Genomic DNA, 22,282 nt, shown 5'->3' with positions numbered 1-22,282 from the left:
ATTTCTATCAAGGAGCCAGACGGGGCCTGGGCCTGGTTTGAAGAACATGGAGTCAGCGAGTTGATGAGGAACAAACAAAGGACAGGCTCATTCGAGGAAAAAACAGAAGGAAGCACTTGAATCTGGGTTTTGTTTCACTCCCAAACTGCAGTCCACAGAAGTATTTCCCTCAAATAACTTGAAAAACTTTATGAATCGTGTTTAAGTTTTTTACTCTCCAAATGTAATACAATTCTTCAGCTAAAACAGGAATAATGAGACAAAATGGTTCTGAAAAGTACAATAGAAAAATATTGTTCACTGGTTTATTTTTCCAAATGAGCATCAGGCTATTTACAAATACGCAGATCTCCAATGACGTGTATTAAAATGGCAAGTCTATCACTGTTTGAAATCTAAATGAAAAAAAAAATTTATTAAGGCACATTTGATCTGAGAGTTTAAAAAACTAACTTTCTGGTATAATGACAGATTCATTTCACTTTTGTCCCCAAAACACATGAGCACCAAAATTGTCAAAGAACACTTAATATTTAGTAAAACAGTAAGGAATATAAAAATTAAGGAGAGGAAAAAGCGTTTCCAAAAGGAAATCTTTGGAGATCGGTTTACTGCAAATAAAAGACTAAACACATTCCTGATACACATAAATAATACTAACAGGTACTTAAAAAATGGCAGAGCTCTGAACAACAGATATTAAATAAATTAAAGGTATTTCAGATATAAAGGATCAAACAAAACAGTAATGAAAGAATGTACTCCACCCACATAACACAGACAGGATGAAAGGAACAAAACCAAATACATTTTTCCCCAATGTTTTCATTAGGGGGTATGTGTGTGTGTGTGTTTCAGTTTGTGTACATCATCAGATTTATTGTAATAATTCATCTTTGTCATTCTAAACATTAATATTATACCCTTTAAAGAGAAGGGTTAAGAAGAGAAAATACCAAATCCTTCCTGAAATTTCATGCCAGGTCCATTTAGGCCAAATGAACTACCACGAGAATGGCCACATATCTCACTGTGCTTTCTTTATGCCCCTTGTTTTAAAACCTACGTGGCCAGCTGGGCATGGTGGCTCATCCCTAGCACTTTGGGAGGCCCAGGTTGGTGGACTGCCAGAGGTCAGGAGTTCGTGACCAGTATGGCTAACATGGTGAAACCCCACTTCTACTGAAAATACAAAAAAGTTAGCTGGGCGTGGTGGTATGTGCCTGTAATCCCAGCTACTCGGGAGGCAGAGGCAGGGGAATTGCTTGAACCAGGGAGGTGGAGGTTAAAGTGAACTGAGATTGTGCCACTGCACTCCAGCCTGGGAGACAGAGCGAGACTCTGTCTCAGAAAAAAAAAAAAAAAATAAACCAACCAACCAACCAAACAAAAACCCAAAAACCTACGTGGCCATGCTGAGCAGAGTACCATTGAGGGGAAATGATCAACTCTGGAAAGCTCTCCTGAAGACAATGATGAAATAGCTATTATCACATTTCCTTATCTTACAAGTGGAACATGAAATGGCTTTAAAACAATTGTAAAAAAAAAAAAAAAATACAAAAGGTAGAATCTGTGGAATGTTAACAATCACAACAGAACATTTACCAGAGTTACAGTGTTTTGTTACAATAATACTTTGCAGGAATGTTCACGTTTTCTGCCATAGGACTGGCGCAAAGGGTCTCAAAAGAAAACACTTCTTTAAAAAAGTTTTGTTCACCAGGTACATTTCAAGTCAGAGTTAAGCAGGTCTGCTACATGATGTTCAGCAAGAAGATGTGTTCAAAGGCAAACATTGATCACATTCTTGTTCAGAAAGCTCAATCTTAAAGGAGTCCTATGTAAGAAAACCACTTGTAAAATATATCCTCGTATATGGACTTCAAAAACTGATCATACAAAAAAGTTTTGAAAAATAAATTAGATAATTAAAAATGTCTTTTCCAGCAACGCTGGACATTAGGCTGTCCTCACTGAGCCATTATTATTGCTGCTTTTACTGTAACTTGGATCATTTTTTTCTAGCCACATCTCAGCCAGCTGCTGTGTGGACCCATAGGTCGATGCTTTGGACCCCAAGCACATTTTGTACTGTTTGGGGTCAAGATTGGGATCACAAAAGACAGGATGGTGGATGTGGACTACTCCTACTTCTTGGCTCCTAAACGTCTTCAAACCTGCCTGGACAACCTTGTTGAAAAGGTCCACATCCTCCAGCCCCCAGCCTTGGATGGAAACATCAAAGCCGCCCGCTCGGACAAGATCTCCCTTATAAATACACGTGATGCCAAACCCATAGTTTCTCCAGAAGCCAGTTTTCTGAGTAAAGGCAAAATGGTTGTCACTGGGAACTTTCCCACTATAAACAATCTTTGGGTCATACTGGCTGAAGATGATTGGAAAATATATTTGTTGGCCCAGAACTGTATTTGCTCGACATCGCTGAAGGAATTCTGTAGTAAATACGAGGTCGACGTCGCAGAAGAAGAGCAAAGATTCATTGTTAAACTGGGAAGATCCTACCTCCAGGGCCAGGGCTCTTGAAAACTCTCCAGACACAGGCAAAATCTGCATGTCGGCTTTAGGGTACTTAATGCGGTAATCTCTCATCAGTTCAACTTGTTTGGCCTTGTCTGGGTTGGAGTCAGAATTGAAAAGCAGAACCACGAGTTTGACGTTCTGATTGGGGATAAGACACGTCTTCTCAAAGTTCCCCATAAATCTCACAAACATGTCGAAACGCCCAGACAAAGGAATCAGTATGTTTATCTTTTTATCTTTGGGTTCTTTGTGCTCATTCTTCGACCCAGGGAGCTGAAAGGGGACAAGCTTCTTCAGGGAGTTTGAGAGAAAGGACAAGGATCCAGATTCCTGATTGATTCTCTTGGCCAACTCCTGTGCATCCAGCTCCTCATGCTCCACAAACTGGATCTTGCTGAAAGTCTGCTGTAAATACGCGTGCCTTCTCACAGGGACTGTCATTTTCTTCCCTTTGTGCTTTTTGTACAGAAGCAGCAGGTCCAGGATGTACTCAGCCCCGTACATGGGGTTCACCCGGCGGTAGCCGTACTGGATCTCCTTGAAGTCAATGATGCGCCCTCTGGTCTTGGCGTTGGCATTGATCATCTCCATGACCTGCATGACAATGTCGTCCAAGGCTTCCCTCTGAGCGGAATCCATTCCTCTTCGAGGGGGCTGGCCGTCAACTGCTGAATACAAGTATTTTCCAGTCAGAAACTCCCATTCCAGAATCTCCTCTCGCTGGCGGGGCTGAAACCTCATGAAGGAGGGCGGGATTCCCAGCTGGAGGTCCTCTTTATGAATTTCTGTGTTGCTGTATTTGCTCATCAGGACAATCTCACGGTGCAGCTGTATTGTGCGATGGCGGAGCTCAGCGATCTTGCGGCTGAGCATGTAGCTGTGGAGCCTGTACTGGTAGGGTGGGTTTTTGTTGGGGTGTAATGTGATAGCTTGGTGAATTTTACTGTTATGGAGATCTCTAATGTACCCCTTTTTGTTCTGTTCATAATTCTCATAAAAAAGCTGCTGCATCTGTTAAGGGAAAAAAAGAGATCACAAATTTAGTATTCTATGATTGAGTGCCAGCACATGCTAAAGAAAACACAAATATTAGAAATGTTTCTGAATGGACCACAGCACACAAAAGGCCCTAGATAAGGCCCAATCAACAGCAGCCCAATGTGGTTAGAAGAATTCATATATAGAAACTGCTTAAGAAAATAAGGGTTAATAACCAAAGTTGGCCAATATAATTTTACAGGCAAACAGAATTATGAAAAAGTTGTCCCATAATGAAACGGTATAAAATTGAGATCACGGTGCCACCACATGAGCATGCCTGAAAGATAACGCCACCACCGTCCCACTATGCCTGTGAAAGGGGCCCACAAAGTTGTGTCCCTGCTGAAGACCTGAATAGCAGACCCTGCGGCTTCTATCTATGGGAATAAACTTCCTCCTGAGAGCCAGAAGAACTTCAGGCAAACAACCTGAGTGAACGGTTACCCTTCTTCCAGGGAGCTAAGGGAAAGGAAAGCCAATCAGGGCAGGAGGAGGCCTTGGATGCTGTCAGGATGAAACAAGGCTCTGTGAAGTCTCTAGAAGCAAGCACTGAAAACCCTCTTCACGCTGCTGGCCTCCCTGTGTACGAGGAAGGTGCCCCTCTCCCAGGGCTTCTGTGGAGGCAGGAGCGGGCCTGCTTGCTCAGCATGGGGTCTCTGGCACAAGCACAGAGCTTGGTGTTTGGGGGCTCAGAAAATGCTGGCAAATGGGAAACAGGCAGGACACACAGGGCTCACTATTCCACCAACTCTGCCTCCGCCCCGTGGCGCAGGTTTTGGGACACCATAAGCTTATGGGCCATCAGCCAAAATGGGTTCCCTTAAGTTAGGAAGGGAATGTGCCTAATGCCTCAGTACATCTGAGCAAAGAGATGAACGTTTTTACAAAGCCTGTTGGAAGGCAGAATAATAGTTTGCAAAAAATGTTCAGTGAAAGCATTTGAGGTTGGTATCTGGTAAATTAGTCCTGTTTCAAGTTCATGGTGGTTTTTTGTTCATACTGTTAAACACTAATTCTTGATAAGGGATGATGCAGATTCTGGCGGACTGGTTTATTTGCCTTCCTGAGCCACTGCAACTACCATAATAGTAGAGAAATATAAATTGGCACTTTTATACCTTATTTCTTTTTCTCATAAAGTAAAAAGAAAACAGGGAGCCGGCATGCCTGCCAGGCCCCGCACAGAGCTGGGGTCTGAGGAGTGCTGACCTTTACCTCCTGGACACCTGTGAGTCTGGTCTTAGAGCAAGAATTACAGCAGAATTACAGGTCCTCCAAAGTGCCGCCGCTGTTTCCAACTTTCCTTCCCACACTGCTTATGCTTCCCACATGGGAGGTGCACACAAGGACTTACCACTGAAATCCCTGCCACACTGTACAATTAATTAGAAAAGGTGGTCAGGTTTTCCACAGGGGTGGGAAGCAGGGCCTCCCTAGGCTAGGAGGAGAAACTCCAACTCTGACCCCCATGCAGCACACAGGGCCCACTTTATATGGAATTTTACATGCCTCTTCTGCTACCTACTCTCAACTTTACTATCAACTACAGGAAAGCAAATCTTAAACTCTTGTTTTAAGTAAACTGAAGCAAAAAAGTAACCTGGGGCTTGCTGAGAGAAGGCAGTAAGCAACTGGTGCCGGAATTCCTTCAAGCCCTGGATGGGCGGGCCAGATACAAACAACATGAAGATATAGGCCCTGCCACCAGGCTTGGATTAACCACGTTAACTTATTTCTTTTTACTTTGCTCCTTCTGTGGGTTACAACAAAAGAAGCCTTATGAACTTCCTGCCCAAAGCATCCTTACTGTTCACTTTCCAGCTGGGCTGATTCTTGGGTACAAACGGCAGGGCTACAAGGTGGCAAATGTAATGTGAGGACTCAAAGAGAAGAAAGGTTTAAAAAGATTTGTTGCAGGCTCTAAAACCTTGAAGCAAATATAGCCATTTTACAATCCTGTTGGGGCACTTATGGGCACAGCAGTTACAAGGACCTGCTATGGTGCCTCAGAAGATGCTCCCAGGGTCTGGGAAGCCATGCTTCCTGTTTCACTAAGGCCAGCCTTTGTAACGTGACTTAAGTAACTGTGCATGCCACCAGACCCCACTGCTGACTCCACCTGAGGACCCATGGTAAGAAAGGCTCCACTACAGCAGAGAACCCACAAACCTACATGCTCCCTGAGAGCCAGCACAATCATGACTTTCTGCTATATGATAAAAAGTTAGATAATAATTTTGGCAGAGATTTCATATATATTTGTTTCAAGTATACATTGTTTCCATTTCATCTGCTTATAATTTCCAAATTCTTAACAATGAACATGAAGGACCATAATATTTTTTGTGGAAGGTCTCTCCATTTCCAAGAGTGTAAACACACATCAGTTTGGCCTTACAAGCTGTCTTCTACAGTGAGGTGAGAACAGTCTGAAGCATGTGCTTTGCCCTGCAAGAAGCTCATGCTGCCAATCCCATCTGCCCATGTATCTCAGACCCTTCTCTCTCCAGCCCCACTGGGTCATGCCGCAGCTTCCCCGTGGGTCTGCTTGCAGAATTCTGTTCCTTCCTCAACAGTGCTTCAAGACAGTAGCACAGAGGTATTCTTAGAACACACACTGGAGACTTAGGGCTAAATGGGAGTGGCAAAACTCACATGATTTTCTCCTCTCTTCCCAAATATAGTGGATCCTTGAACAATGTGGGGGTTAGGCTGACTCCTCATGCAGTCGAAAACCCATGTATGAGTTTTGACTCCCAAAAAACTTAACTACTAATAGCCTACTGTTGACTGGAAGTCTTACCAATAACAATCAATAACACATCTTTTGCATGATGTGTGAATTATATACTGCATTCTTACAATAAAGGAAGCTAGAGAAAAGAAAATGCTATTAAGAAAATGGCATGGAAGGAAGAGCTAAACACATTTACAGCACTGTATTTATTCATACTGTGAGTTTACATTGTCTGTTTACAAGATCAATCGTCTGTATCTGAAATGGATGGGCAATTGTAGCTGCAGACCTCAATCTACAGTACCTAGGCAAGCAATTCATCTTTTTCTTGTAATGTCATGACTTTTCTCTGTTTCTTGGGAGCCACTTCAGCATGGTTAGTGGTACTTCATATGGGTCCCATGGTGTTATTCAAGGTTTACGGTATTGCACTAGACCTGATGAAAAATACAAGAACTGCAAAAAGGACTTTTTACTGCAATATGCAATTTTCTGGAGAGATGAACTGTTCAGGTGGAGATTATTAGTGTCACCCAGCAGTTCAAGCCTATATTTGCAACACCTGAGCTCACCACAATGGCAACAGGAGGTAGTTATGAAGTCATTACAGGAGTAGAGTATGTACTACAGTTATTTCATACAGTTATGCCTGAACACTACATCTTAGTCCTCTGGGTTTACTTCCTTGATAAATACATAACTCTGAATTTTAATTTTTCCAGAAATTACACCCAAGCACAAGGTGGTGGGGTGCAACTCCGATAATGGGGAAATGGAAATTCGGGGACTTGAGCAGGACCCTGCCCTCACATCCCACCTGCCTCCCAGAACACTTATCCCACTCCCCACCCCAAGCAGGAAACTGGAAGAGTCTTTTCTGGATCAACTGAACAGTACCATAGATACCTAGAGTCTGCAACAAAAACATCAACCAAAAAGCTGGATCATTACAGCAAAGATACTAGTTTTAAAAACCTCAGCTACACAGCTTCTGGTCAGCTTCTCAATGCTTCACTCTTAAATGAGAATCAACAGTCAAGGATCATCAGGCAGCTGAAAAGGGGTTCCAAATGGGAATGATGGAAACAAAATAAAACAAAAGCAAAAACCTTGGTGGAACAGAAACAACGCAGCGAACAGAAGAAAAACTCAACAACAAAAACAAAAAGCTACAATATAGTCAAAGGGAAGATAGTGCATCCATGCAACCAAAACAGACAACTATAAGCATGAAAAATCAGAGGAAAAAACCCTCGAAACCAAACACAAAACAGCGAAACAAAGGAGTAGAGTTTGAAGATAAAATTGAAGAAATCCCTAAAAGATCATTAACGATAAAAAAAAGACAACAGGAGAGAAAAGTAATCATTCCAGGAACAAAAAGCACATAGGAGGGAAAACAACAATATAAAAAAATGGATCCAGAATTAAGGGAGTCAGGTGCCTGTGTTAAACTCTACGTATCCAGTATAAAAAGTACAGTATAAAAGTACCCAGTATAAAAACTATAGGATAAAGCAATCTAAAAAGTTCCAAAGAGGAGGAAAAAGGGCATATACAAATAATCAGAAATGGAAATGGCACCGGACACAGATAACACCACCGGAAGCTGAAGAACAACAATGCCTTCAAAAGTGGGAGGAGTGGAAAATAATTCTCAGTGCAGAATTCTCTTCCCAAACTATCCATCAAGTGAGTAGAGGGAAAGATGTTCAGATACTCAGGACTCAATTTTACCTTGCATTCATTCCTTCCCAGGAAGCTAGTGAAGGATGTGTTCCTCTAAAGCGAAGAAAGAAACCTGTAAAGAAGATGACAGGATCCAGGAAACAAGATGCATGGGCCAGAATGACCGTGCAAGGAGGTACCACATGGACAGCCCTGCGGCAGCTGCGGGAACATGTGCAACCAGGGGAGGGCAGGGGTGCACACTGCCTCCATCTCCAGAGTCCAACTCAGTGCTTGATACATCGAGTTCATAACACATCAGGTCTTCAAACAGAGCAAGTATGGAGAAATTGTTGAATGACATCAATACAGAAGGAAACAGCCGATGAGGACAGACTCGATATACGGGGTAAAAAGCATACAAGGACAAGGCTGGGCTCCTCTGACCAGGATGTGTTTTAAAAATCAGTAGCATATTTAAAGAGAAAATATATACTACTCTGGAGAGAATGATGTAGTGGTCACCTGTTTTTACTCCCTAGACCAAATATGACTGCACACTTTATTCCTGGCTGTCCACACGCCACATAGGGAGGGTGGGCCCCCATGGGAGGCCTCTACATGACTGACTACTTCTCACAGACCCACTAGGACACCACATCCCCACACATTTTCAGGAATCCATTTCTCAAAATGTTTTAGAAGCTGCCTATGGTCGTTACTTTCACAGAGTGTGTGTGCTAAGGGGGTAAACATGGAGAAAAGTATTGACTAACGGCTGGTAGAAGCTGTAAAACAGGCTGAGGGTTTTAAACTACAGTGAAAGGTGCTGTAAGTACCTTCTGGCTAAACTCTAAAAGTCTGAAATAAATGTGTTATATATATCCATATATATATATATATATATATATTTTTTTTTTTTTTTTTTTTTTTTTTTTTTGAGACAGGGTCTCCTTTTGTCACCGAGGCTGTAGTGCAGTGGTGTGATCTCAGCTCACTGCAACCTCCACCTCCCAGGGAGCTGGAACTACAGGCATGCACCACCACATACAGCTAATTTTTGTATTTTTTTGTAGAGATGGGGTTTCACCAGGTTGCCCAGGCTGGTCTTGAACTCCTGGGTTCAAGCAATCTGCTTGCCTCGGCCTCCCAAAGTCCTGGGATTACAGACGTGAGCCACCAAGCCCGACCATTTTCTTTTTTTAATGAAGAAGAAATTTGTTATAAGATTAAAAGGTGTGTGTGAGTGGTGTGCATGCACATATGCTTGGGGGAGGGAGCACCTGAGAGAAAGTGAACTTAAAATAAAGCCAAGTCTATGCCCAGACTGCCTGGTGGCCCCTGCTCTGTCCCAGAGGATTTACTTTCATTAATTTATTACATTTATTAATGTTGCTATGATAAATAAACAATTCAGACAAAGAAGTTCCTGACAGACTGGGTAGAACACATACCTGTAATGATCTTTAAAAAAAATCTAAACTGACGTCAAGGAAATAGCTCACATTCTAAAAGAAGTTGATGCAGGTTTAAGCAACACGTGAGCAGACACTCTGTCACAGGTAAGGACAAATACCTCCACCTTAACCAAGACCTGCCCAAATGGGCTTCGGATGGTGCCCTTCAGCCAATTTCTGTACAAAGCCTTGTCGTAAATGGCTTTGGTGCAGAGGTAGGGAAACATTTTCTTGTTACCCTCAGTGTGTGGAATGGGAGAGGGAGAGGCAGAAATCAAATATGCTGTCTTTAGAGCTCTTTAAGAACAGGAAATGTGAAGTATAATTCAAAGCAAAAGTGTCAATGAGATATAAAGCCAGGTTAGGAAAGAAATCCATACATTATCTGTGATTTCTGAATGGAGCAGGAAGGAAAACCTAGAGAAGCTCTGACCCACCCCACCAGGCTCCAGGGCCATGGGGCCTCCAGGCCAGGCCTTGCTCTGAGTGTGAACACCCCCCATGAAGCACCCTCTATCACCCTTCCCATCCTTCCCAGGTGCCCCTCCCATGTGACCACATCAAGAGATCTCAGTGCTTCTGGAGGAATCTTTGCCTCTGTGGCACTGCGGCCATCTGTATTGAACTCTGGAATACTCTGCAAGGTTCTCCTCGAAGTATCTTTTGTTTTTTGTTACCTCACCAAGTTTCCAGTTTCTCTGCTGTGATGTGGGTTTTCCCTACTTCCTACCTTTTATTTTTCTTTGAGGATGCCTATTTAAGAGGCATGCTGTAGGTGAGATGAAACTGAATCATTTTGCTCTTAGGCACATCAGTGAGAAATGGTGGTCATTAAGCGTTTAACGCCTACATCTCTAACTATCTTCCCGCTTTCCCTCATCTTATGGGCTACGTCACTGCTCACCACTGGAATGCCATTAAGTAAGAAAGATGCAGGTAAGAAAGATGCAGGTAACATTTAATTACTGAGCTCCAGGCAATTTCCTGCATTCAACAGGAAATTGTTGAAGTCCCTGACCCTTAAGTTGTATGGTCAGGTCAGGCATGGTGGCTCACGCCTGTAATCCCAGCAATTCGGGAGGCTGAGGCGGGTTTATTATTTGAGAGCTCAGGAGTTCCACACCAGTCTGGGCAACATGGTGAGACCTTGTCTCTACCAAAAAAAAAAAAAAAAATTAGCCAGGGGTGGTGGCACATGCCTGTGGTCTCAGCTACTTGGGAGGCTGAGGTGGGGGAATCACTTGAGTCTGGGAGGCGGAGGTTGCAATGAGCCGAGATTGTGCCACTGCACTGCAGCCTGGGTGACAAAGTGGGACCTTGTCTCAAAAATATAAATAAATAAAATGTATAGTCACATGACTAAAGCGCAATTTTCTTGTAACAGAAATAAAGCTACTATTTCTCTGGAAGAAAGTTTGGAATATAACTATTTCAAGAATAAAGCCGTAAGACCTTGGACAAGCTACTTGAATCGGTCGAGTCTCAAGTTTTCTCATTTATAAAATCACTGGGCTGGGCAGGGTGGCTCACACCTGTAACCTCAGCACTTTGTGGGGCTGAGGCAGGAGGACTGCTTGAGCCCAGGGATTCAAGATGAGTGTGGGCAAAATGGTGAAATCCTGTCACTACAAATAATTTAAAAAAAAATTAGCCAGACGTGGTGGCACATGCCTGTGGTCCCAGTTACTCAGGAGGCTGAGCGGGGAGGATCATGAGCCTGGGAGGCTGAGGCTGCAGTGACCCATGATCGTACTACTGCACTCCAGCCTAGGTGACAGAGCAAGACCCTGTCTCAAAAAACCACCACCATCACCAAAAAAACCCACAAAAAAGTGACTGCACTGTACTAGACAGAGGATCTGTCAAGGTAAAGAATTCAAAGATCTTATGTGACCATGTCAGAACGAGCCACAAATCCTCAAAGCCCAGCTCTGACATTCTTCTGCCCACTCACTCCTGATATGGATGAAGCTGCAGCAATATCTTCATTGACTAAAACTATATTTGAAGCATTAAAGGATAGTAACACATCCCTATTAACTGTTTCTATTCTGTGAAAATAAATCTCCAACTCTTCTATAAAATTAGTTAAGAATATGAGATTCTTAACAGTTCATTTTAGTAACTCCAAGAATAACAAATATGTAATGATATTTTTGTTACAAAGAATATTTTGGACCAGGCCAGTGGCTCATGCCTGTAATCCCAGCACTTTGGGAGGCTGAGGCAGGCAGATCACTTGAGGTTAGGAGTTTGAGACAAGCCTGGCCAATGTGATGAAACACTGTTTCTACTAAAATTACAAAAATTAGCCAGGCGTGGTTGCGTGTGCCTGTAGTTCCAGCTACTTGAGAGGCTGAGGTGGGAGAATTGCTTGAATCTGGGAAGTGGAGGCTGCAGTGAGCCGAGATGGCACTACTGCACTCCAGCCTGGGCAACACAGCAGGACTTTATCTCAAAAAACAAAACAAAACAAAACAAAACAAAACACCCCAGAATATTTTGAGTAGAACCAAATTCAAAATTTAAGAGGATTTTATTATCATAAGGTATTTCAATAATCTATAATTTGGCACATCACTTAGAAGAATATTATAAAACAAAGTCAGAAGTACTGCAGAAGAAAACACAAGTCAAATATAGATAGGTTAATTTAATAATCAGAAGATTATTCCTTGCTTAAAAAAAACTCAGTAAAGAAACTTTCTTAAGATGCTTACAGTAGCACTGATGACTTCATTTAATTTCCATTGTCCATGAAACACCCTTAATCTTTGTTATAAAAAGTGCCTTCATATCCTTCAACTCCAGCAAAGCCATCTCCCTTCCTGTGAGATGTTTCAGGGCCCTGCGTCATTCTCCAGTAAATCTGAGAGGGGCTAATACCAAGGTCACGCTATTCCCAGGAACTTCTAGCCCAGCTGGGAATAACCATCAACTACCCATATCTAATCTTTGGTTAACAAATACCTTCCACAGTCTTCATTAGCAAATGTCCTTCTTGTTCTCTGCAAGGAGAGCCAACATTCTCATTAAGTCCTCGCTCTTCCTGTTAACTGTTTATATGACTGTCCTTAAGCACATACACAGTTCAGCCTCAGCTACAGACCATCACTGCTGCAGAGCAGCAACTTCCCATTCGGACCTAGGCAGTGTTTCCATTCATTACAGGGAAGTGGTTTTCTGACCCTTTTGTCCTGAAAGTGGTTCAAAGAAAGTAACCGTTGTCTAAACGTCAAGAGACCGTAACTGCTGGAAGCCAGAGTCACAAGTTTTTAAACATTTAAATTACATTCGCATACGCTTCTAGGTAGGCTTTACAGGTAATTTACTGTCCCAAGCAGGATCTTTTGAAATGAAAGAGTGGGTCTGTTAATAATTAGGCCAAGACCACCAGCAATAAACTGGGCCTGTCCCAGACTCTCAGGACATATGGTTACCCTACTGTCCCTACTAGGTCTTTCCTAATTAGTTTTGGGTAGGCTTTGCCAATTTTCATCTAATTAAGTTCAAGGATTAGATTCTTAGTATTTTAAAGACTCCATTCAAAAAACTAAAATTGTCATGGAAATTAAGCTGAGACTTTAGTGGTTAAAAAAAAAGAGAATTATATGAATGAGTCCTGAATGGTTAGTGACTAATTCTGAAACCTAAACACCTTTTAGAGAAGCCTGACTCATTTCAAAATAATTGAGAATTAGGCTTAGCAAAGTAAAAACAAAAGCTGTTGATAGTAATCTAAGGCTTCTGCATAAGACTATAAGTGATAAAACTGAAACAATAGATTTTGCAAGTGAACATTCCGTGGTCTAAATAATCAGCAGAGACTGTGGTAGGAGACCCTTATCTGCAGTCAGAAAACTATCTAAACTCCCATGTCCTCCCTTCACAAACATCTGATCTGGCACAATCAGTTGAGTGCAACAGGCATCACCTTAACAAAAAAAGTGGCAAACGTGGCAGTATTATGCAGGATGAATACATGCAGAACTATCTTTAAACGGATAAAGCCCTGTGCACATGTGGCACTCAATATTTACCGAACACTCCTGTGAAAGGCGCTGTACCAGGCAGTGAAAGCCCACGTCACGTACAAAGATGAAACAAGTGTGAACATAAGATAGAGCAGGTGAGCGTGGCGTTAACAGTCCCAGCCCCGGCCTGCCACGAAGTGGCTAACAGGCTTCTCTCCAAAGGTGTTTCTAAAACCTGGCTCACCCAAGTACCAGTGCTCCTCTCAGCGCCCTCTCCATTCCAGTCAACATGGACCACACACCAACGTCACACATGACCCAACATATCTCTATGTGAGAATGTGATGTAAGCTCTAGTCTAGGGGACTGCCAAAGCACAAACTAAATCAAAAATAAAATTAAATACAAACTTAGAGGGACGAGGTGGATGTAAGCCAGAAGGGATGGAGCTCGGGGGGACCAGGACATGCCACACAGGCCCAGTGCAGCCAGATTTAAAGGGAATCTAGAAATACAGCTGTTCTGTGTCAAGTCTAACTGAAGTGCTGGCAACCAGTTCAAGTGAGAGAGAAAGGGAAAGGGAAAGAGAAAAGGAAAAGAGAGAAAAAAGAAATATAAGCCAAAATATATCTGTGGGTCAAACATGACCTACAGATTCATTTCCTTCTAGGATATTTTTTCATCTACACCTGACTTTTTGTAGAATCTTATTCGACATAAAGACATTCAACGCTGTGTTAACGCATAGCATTTAATGAAGTAATATCTTACTTAAAAAAAAAAAAAAAAAAAAAAACCAGCCACCACCACCACCTAAAAACTGAAGCAGTGCTGGGACAGTGGAGGCCTGGTGAGTGGGGACAGCACAGTGGCACTGTGGGCAGGGGGCAGGCCAGCGCAGGGAGCGAGGGCTCCTGTAGCTCGGCTCCACCACTTGAGTCCTCTAAAGCAGAGCAACTGCTCTAGAACCCCGGGGCGTCTAACCCAGCTTTGGGTCATGTATTACACTCAGAACTGTCAGTGTTTCTGTCGTTTACACGGTGTTGAGTGGGGTGGGGGTTAAATGCTACAGGTTTGGACCCTAGGTTTTGAGCACGACCCCTGTGAGGCTGAAGACTCCACGTCTGCCATCTCCAGTTCATATGAAGTCTGAGGGGAGACTCTCACTTCACACCTACCTCACAAAGGCACCATTCTGAAAGTTTTCTTTCACAAAAGAGGGTAAGAAAAACACTGGAGAGGGGACTGAGGGAAGAAAATGGAGTGGGTTTGTTTTTTGGAGGAAGGGTGGGTGGGGAAGGGAAGCTAGTAAAGCTTTAAATTCCATAGTGTCAAATTCCCAGGGAAGGAATACGGACAGTTTTCAAAGCATAGGCAACCAACAAAAGCAATCCCTCGGAGAAGAGATAGGCTTTTCAACCCTTGGGGCTGGAACAACTGGACGTCCAAATGCAGGAAGATGAAACGAGACACAGACCTTACCCTTCACAGGATCACAGGCCTAAATGCAAAAGGCAAAACTACAAAACTCCTAAAGAAAACAGAGGAGAAAATCTAGACGACCTTGGGTTTGGTGATGACTTTCTAGACACAACACCAAAGACACACCCCATGTAAGAATTGATAAACTGGACTTAATTAAAGTTAAAAACTTCTGCTCTGCAAAAGACACTGCCAAGAGAATGAGAAGACAAGTTACAGACTGAGAGAAAATATTCACAGACTTACAAGACTTATCTAAAATATACAAAGAACTTCTAAATTCAAAAATACGAAAACAACCCAATTAAAAAGTAGCCAAAGGCTTTAAGAAGCACCTCGCCAAAGTTATACAGATGGCAAAAAAAGTATGTGAAAAGTCATCATATGTTATCAGGGAGATGCAAATCGAAACAACAATGAGATGCCACTATACACCTGTTAGAATGGCTGAGAGGAGTGACACGAAAAGCTGGTGAAGACATGGAACAAGAGGAATTCTGACTCACTGCCGGTGAGAATGCAAAATGGTACAGGCACTTGGGAAGACAGTTCGGCAGTTTCCTACACAACTAAACATACTCTTAACAGGATCCAACAAGTGAGCTCCTTGGTATTTACCCAAAAGAGCTGTCCACACAAAAATCTGCATATGGGTGTTTCCAGCACTTTTATTTATAATTGGCAAAACTCAGAATCAACCAAGATGTCCTTCAGTTGGTGAATGAATAAACTGTGGCACATACGGATAATGGAATACTATTCAGCATTTTTAAAAAATAAGCTATCAAATCATGAAAAGACATGGAAGAAAGTTAAATGCACGTTACTAAGTAAAAGAAGCCAAACTGAAAAGGCTACATATTGTACAATTCCAACTATATAACACTGTAAAACAAAACAAGGCAAAACTATGAAGAAAGTAAAAAGATGAGTGGCTGCCAGGGGTTGGGGGGAAGGAGGGATGAACAGGCAGAACACAGAGGATTTTTAGGACAGTATCTGTATGATACATATATGAGGGTATTTGCTATAAACTTGTTTAAACCCACAGAATGTTCAACACCAAGAGTGACTCCTACTGCAAACTGTGGACTTTGGGTGATGATGATATGTCACTATAGGTTCACTGATTGTAACAAAGGTACCACTCTGGTACAAGGTGTCCGTATTGGGGGAGACTGTGCATGTGTAGGGGCAAGGGACACTTGGGAAATCTCTGCACATTCCACTCAATTTTGCTGTGAACCTAAAGCTTCTCCAAAAACTTAAATTTTTTTTTAAAGCAACCTATTAGGGAAAAAATGTCCTCAGATTGTCTATGTTAAGTAGATTCTAGGGGGAAACTGGTAGCACTTTTTCTGTGGCTTCTTATTTATAATAAATTCATTCATTTTCCTTCATTTATCCATCTACTCACTGCTCTAAGCAAAAAAAAAAAAAAAGAAAAAAAATTACAGAAATCCATAAAACACACTAAACTTCATATCCTTTGTGGAAAAAGGTAGGTGGAAATAAAATGCAAGTAATTAATAATTCACAATGAGTAGGATCGTTTGTTCTTTAACACAGTATTCTAAACTAAAAAGCCCTATATAAAAAGAAGAGAGAAATATTTTTAAGTATCTACTATGAGATACCATACTTCTTTCTCTCAACACACTCATTTAATCCTCACAATTTTAAACTCCTTGAGAGCAAAACTCACTTTGTTCTAGGTACCAAGCACCAGTAATTGCCCTATAAGTACTTGCTGAATAAATGAATGAGTAGGTATTATCTCTCATTTGCACGTAAGGACAAAAATATTAATCACAGATAACAATGTAAGTGGCTCCTGTCAATACTTAAAAACATTACAACAGAAGAGAATAAACAAGAGCTAAGAGAACAACACTCTGCATAGGGCCTTTGCCTGCTCAGAAAAGACATCCCCATCCCCACCCCCACCTCCTATCCCTCAGATTCCCAAGCAGCCAGGAAGGTTTGGGGCAGACCAGCGAAGGCAAGACAGCCAACCTCAACCACAACTCGCTCCACTCCCAAACAATATGGCAACAAAAGCTAAGACAAGGGGACTTTCAAATACAGAAGATCAATATCTTCAGAAATAAGAGAGGAAAAGCATCCATCCTTCAAAGAGGATCAACTAGAATTCTCAGACTTCAGAGTTCAAAACGCCTCCCTAGTGGCTCCACAGAGGTTCCTTGAAGGCAGATCTCACAGATTCTTTCCACACCCATAGCACACAGCAGAGCCTGGCATTAATATATTTCCTTAATAAACATTTATCCAAAGGGTAAGATGTAATAGCTGAGAGTAATCATTCTACATGTATTTCCAAAATAACCTACTTCCCTTCACATTCAACTATCCTTTTAGCTAAACACTAGGCAACATGTTTAATCTGACAGCCCTTTAACCCTTCAGAGGCACCTGCTTTTAAAAAATGCTTATTACTGCTCCTCTCCCATTGAAGAGAAATAATTTATGTGATTTTATATAATAACATTAACAACTAACATCTCTCGGAAACTATACCAAGGACCTCCCTGTACGCACTGATGTAATCCAACGAGGTAGCTCTGTTACTATCCACATTCTACTTTCGGGGATACTCCAGTTTGCATGTTCAGCAACTTGCTCACACCCCACAGCCACGGCACACAGCAAAGCCCAGGATGGCTCTCAGCTCTCTCTTGGGCTGGTTCTTGACAAGACAACTAGAAATGGCTGCCCGGCAAACAGGCAACAAACAAGGTGTCAGACAGGGATTAGAGCTTTGGAGAACCATGAAGCTGGGGAAGACAGCAGCGAGGGCAGCGCTGCAGCATCACATCCTTGGGTCAGGGAAGGCCTCTCCAGCAGGGAAAACCTGAGGGAGACCAGTCAGTAGTGAGGGGGCCAGGGAAGCTTTCCAGAGGGAACCAATCTTGGAGCAGACTGAAGAATACGCTGTGCTCCTTCAGAACATTCATTTCTTCCTCTGGGCAAAGGGCCACACCCTGGAGCAAGGAGCAAGCATGACGGCTGAGCCACCAGCCTGACCAGGTGCACGCTCCTTCCTCTCCAGCTGCAGTCACACTGCATGCATGCACATGTGCGTATTTTAACGGCATCATCAGCAAGAAAGGTTTAAAAGCTGGAAATGACTATTCACAGCTTCTGACCAAGTATGTTTACTCCATGGAACCAAATTTGGGTCAGACAATGCATAAGAGAAAAGAGAAGAGTGGGAAAGTCCTCTATCTAATGTGCACGCAATACCCACACTCCTGGCACCAAGGAAGACAAACTGGGGATAGCACCATGTTCCACACCAGGAGGGTGTGCATCTTCACGATTCTTCCTTGCCTGACAAAACCTGCTCTCTTGGCCATGGAGACCACTCTGAGATCACTTCTGCTTGGTGAGCAGGTGAGGCGCCGAGTCCCAGCAACAGAGGGCACCAGCAAGGGTAGGGCCATCAGCGTGGACTTCCACACCTCCCTCTACCACCTCCTTCCTCCATGGGCTTAGGAGCAGTCAGATGCCCTGGCCTTTGCCAAGCACCAGGGCAAAGTGGGATCCAAAGGCCACCAGCATCTTTTAAAAGTGAAAGTGACTCAAAAGCATCAAGTAACTTCCTCTGTGCCCTCTTCATGTAGCTATGGAGCACCTTCAGCAGGAAAGCCATCACTACTAGTAATAGTAGAGTTAAGTAATCTAAGAATGGGTAACTTTTGTTTTATTATTAACATTAACACATAGACCACCAAGTGCTACAAACTGAAAGAAAAGAAAAATTTCATTGGAGGTAAACCTGTCTCAACTAATTAAATGTTTCTACTCCTCTGTTTCTTTCTTAGCTGTTCATGTGTACATGTGTACACACACATTTTACATGGGTACCTCAACTGAGAAACATTTCAGTAGGCTAGGCAACATTTTAAAGTATTTCCAAATGATACTTCACGATTGCATTTTCAATTGTAATTTATAAACTAATTTTAGATCAGAATTACGTAGCCACAACAGCTATCCAGCCATTAATTTTCCCCTTATATTCCTTGTTCTCTATTTGGTATTTTGCACCATTAAATACAGCTATATAATAATCAGGTGCTGAATGGAAAAGGATGGGACAGCTGCTTCTAAACAGCGCAGTGGTCTTCAATCACTCACAACCAGAGCTTCCTACTCCTCCTAGAACAGATCTGCTGTATGCTACATGACCTTCAAGTCTCCACACAATTCCATTTTCTAATCTTGCCTCCATTTCTAAATTAAATCACAAACCCTGACTTTTTGTATGCATGGATTGGGGTTGGGAGAAGGGAGACAGGGGAGCTGTGAAGGGTAGGAGGATCAACGGTGGGAGGATCAACACTGGCATCTCAAAAAGTCAAAATTCTATTTTCAAGAGTACACTTCTCATGCCAAGAAGGTAAGATCTCATGCACTTCTTCCCCAAGTTTTGAACAGATTCCACAAGATATGTCTTATAACAGACTGGCTACAATGAAATAAGGGGGGATTCATGAATGAAAAGTCGTCTTACAAACAGCATTTCATAAGCTACACCCATAACCCACATGACTCTTAAAATGCCGTCTAGTAGAAACATTTACATCCTTATGATTAACTATTTTTAAATCTTATTATTATAAAACAATATATACTTATTATAAAATTCTGGAAAAGGGAGGAATCACTCATAATCCTACTCTGACATTTGAAAAATATTCCTTCTAATGCAACATATTCACATATAAGATCATAAAACTAATTATACTTTGCAAACTATATAGCACTTGCATACATGTGTATCACACCTGAGTAATAATCTTACTCTGGATCATCTTATTTTCCTGAAATAGTTAACAACATTAACTGCTAAATAAAATCAAGCTATCCTACCATTTGTGTCAGGATTTCAACCAAAGAAAAAGAGACATGAAAATTATAAGCTATAAGAACAACAAAAATTCCACAGACGTGAGAAAGCTTAAAGGCTAATGGTAAAGGAATAAGTCATGTGTCAACCAAAGGCTAAAAATCTTTTATTAAATTTTTTATTAAAAAGCTGGCTAGGCACGGTGGCTCACACCTGTAATCCCAGTACTTTGGGAGGCTGAGGTGGGCGGATCACAAGGTCAGGAGATCGAAAGCATCCTGACTAACATGGTGAAACCCTGTTTCTACTAAAAATACAAAAACAAAATTAACCAGGCATGGTGGCGGGCGCCTGTAGTCCCAGTTACTCAGGAGGCTGAGGCGAGAGAATGGCGCGAACCCGGCAGGTAGAGCTTGCAGTGAGCCGAGATGGTGCCACTGCACTTTAGCCTGGGCAACAGAGTGATACTTCATCTCAAAAAAAAAAAAAAAAAGGCTGTCTTGGGGGAGGAGGTAATTGCAGGAGAGACTATCAAACAGATTCAAATTCCAGTTACATAGTGTTGACACCCCCGTTAGTAAATATAAATTATATATAAATATTAAAAATGGACATACAGGCCGGGAGCAGTGGCTCATGCCTGTAATCCCAACACTTTGGGGAGGCTGAGGCAGGCGAATCATTTGAGGTCAGGAGTTTGAGATTAGCTTGGCTAACATGGTGAAACCCTGTCTCTACTAAAAATACAAAAATTAGCCAGGTGGAGTGGAGGGTGCCTGTAATTCCGGCTGAGGCAGGAGAATGACTGGAACCTGGGAGGCAGAGGTTGCAGTGAGCCGAGATCACAGCACTGTACTTCAGCCTGGATGACAGAGTAAAACGCAGTCTCAAAAAAAAAAAAAAAAAAAAAGACATATATGTAAAATAAGTATACCCTAACTAAACAATGTAATTCTCATGAGATCCATAAGTACAAATTATGCTAGAAGACATGAAAACATTTTTCTTTCCTGGCTCTTATTCAGGCACTTTCTGGTGTCCCATGCCGATGTGAAGGCCAGGTGTCAGAAGTGGGAAGGTTTACTACACAACCCATGTTTACTGGCAGAAACCAGGAAAACTCAGAGAGGTAAAAAGAAACACTGACCCTATTCTGTCTACCTAGCAATAACCACTTTTATTATCTTAGGGTACAACTAATGTCAAAATAACATGAGAGAAGCCACAACACCGTAATGCCACCAAGTGGTATTACATCCAAGATCCATGACTAAGACTATAAACTATATACACTGGGAACCATATACACTATGCAAACTATAGGATGATTAGCCAACATAAGCAATAAAGCCATAATTTAAAAGTAAATGCTCTGGCTTCGAATGTATTTGTCAGACATTCAATATAGGCTGGGCATGGTGGCTCATGCCTGTAATCTCAGCACTTTGTGAGGTCAAGGCAAGTGAACCGCTTGAGCTCAGGAGTTCGAGACCAGCCTAAGAAATATAGCAAGACCTCATTTGTATTTGAAAGAAAAAATAATTTTTTAAAATCCCTTCAATATACCACATTGGGTATATGTGACCCCAGCAATTCACAGTGAACTACCGGTACGTTCCTAGAACAAAAAGGGGTAAAGCATGTTTAGTCTTAGTTCTTTTATTCTTTGTTTACCTAATTCACAAGTACACATCTATACAGATATTCAAGAGTCACAAATTTTGCTTGATTTCTTCCCAAAGAAAGTGGCATTATGCAATTTGAGGTTTTCAGGCCAGGGGCAGTGGTGCATGCCAAGCTATTCAGGAGGCTGAGGCAGGAGGATCACTTGAGCCCAGGAGTTCAAGGCCAGCCTGGGCAACATAGTGAGATCCCCATCAGGTGGAAGGAGTGGGGAGAGGCAATGCCTGGCAATTTAAGATTCTTCCCTCAAATTATTGATATATTTGACTGGAAGCCCATTAATTATGGTCCTTCTTTAAAGGTCATGTTAAGCTTTGGTAACTAATCACAAGACATTTCCCTAACTGCCCAAATGTAAGTTTAATCACAAATGCATTCCCAAGCTCACCTGTTAAGGCAGAGGTAGAACTAAAAGCCATATAACATAAATTTAAAGGAAGGAACCCTAAGGGAAACGTTTCCATCTGGACTGGTCTGCTGGTTTATACTCTGAGAAGATTCCCAAGTCCTTGTATCTACTATTACAGCCAGAACGATTTTCCAGAAGAGACAAATTCAGGGCAAATATTTAAGGACACCCCAAATTATGGCATTTATATAATATTAAATTATAAACAATTTATAATGTTAAATGATAAATTCCTTATATAATGCAAAGCTATAAATTTATATAATGTTAAATTATAATACAGCAAAACCAAAACTACAGATACTGATGACCCATTTCTAAGAAGCCAGGATTCTTATGAATGGAAATACTTGTTAGAAGCCTATTTGAATCTCAAATTAGGAGCTCTTTAACCTAAAGGTCAATTAAATTACA

General features: G+C 41.9%; 1 protein-coding gene across 1 annotated transcript in view; it reads right to left on the bottom strand.

Annotated features, from left to right (window-relative positions):
* Window positions 1–195: 195 nt before the first annotated feature.
* CHSY1 (chondroitin sulfate synthase 1) overlaps window positions 196–22,282 on the bottom strand; it is a 76,295-nt gene continuing 54,208 nt past the window's right edge. The window contains exon 3 of the mRNA XM_023193597.2: window positions 196–3,555. Coding sequence (XP_023049365.2) covers window positions 1,963–3,555 — 1,593 coding nt within the window. The 3' untranslated portion in view covers window positions 196–1,962. The remainder of the gene's footprint in view (window positions 3,556–22,282) is intronic.

The sequence above is a fragment of the Piliocolobus tephrosceles genome, chromosome 6 (assembly GCF_002776525.5).
Source record: "Piliocolobus tephrosceles isolate RC106 chromosome 6, ASM277652v3, whole genome shotgun sequence".
NCBI classification, from domain to species: Eukaryota; Metazoa; Chordata; class Mammalia; order Primates; family Cercopithecidae; genus Piliocolobus; species Piliocolobus tephrosceles.
This window is presented reverse-complemented; position numbering and strand designations above follow the sequence as displayed.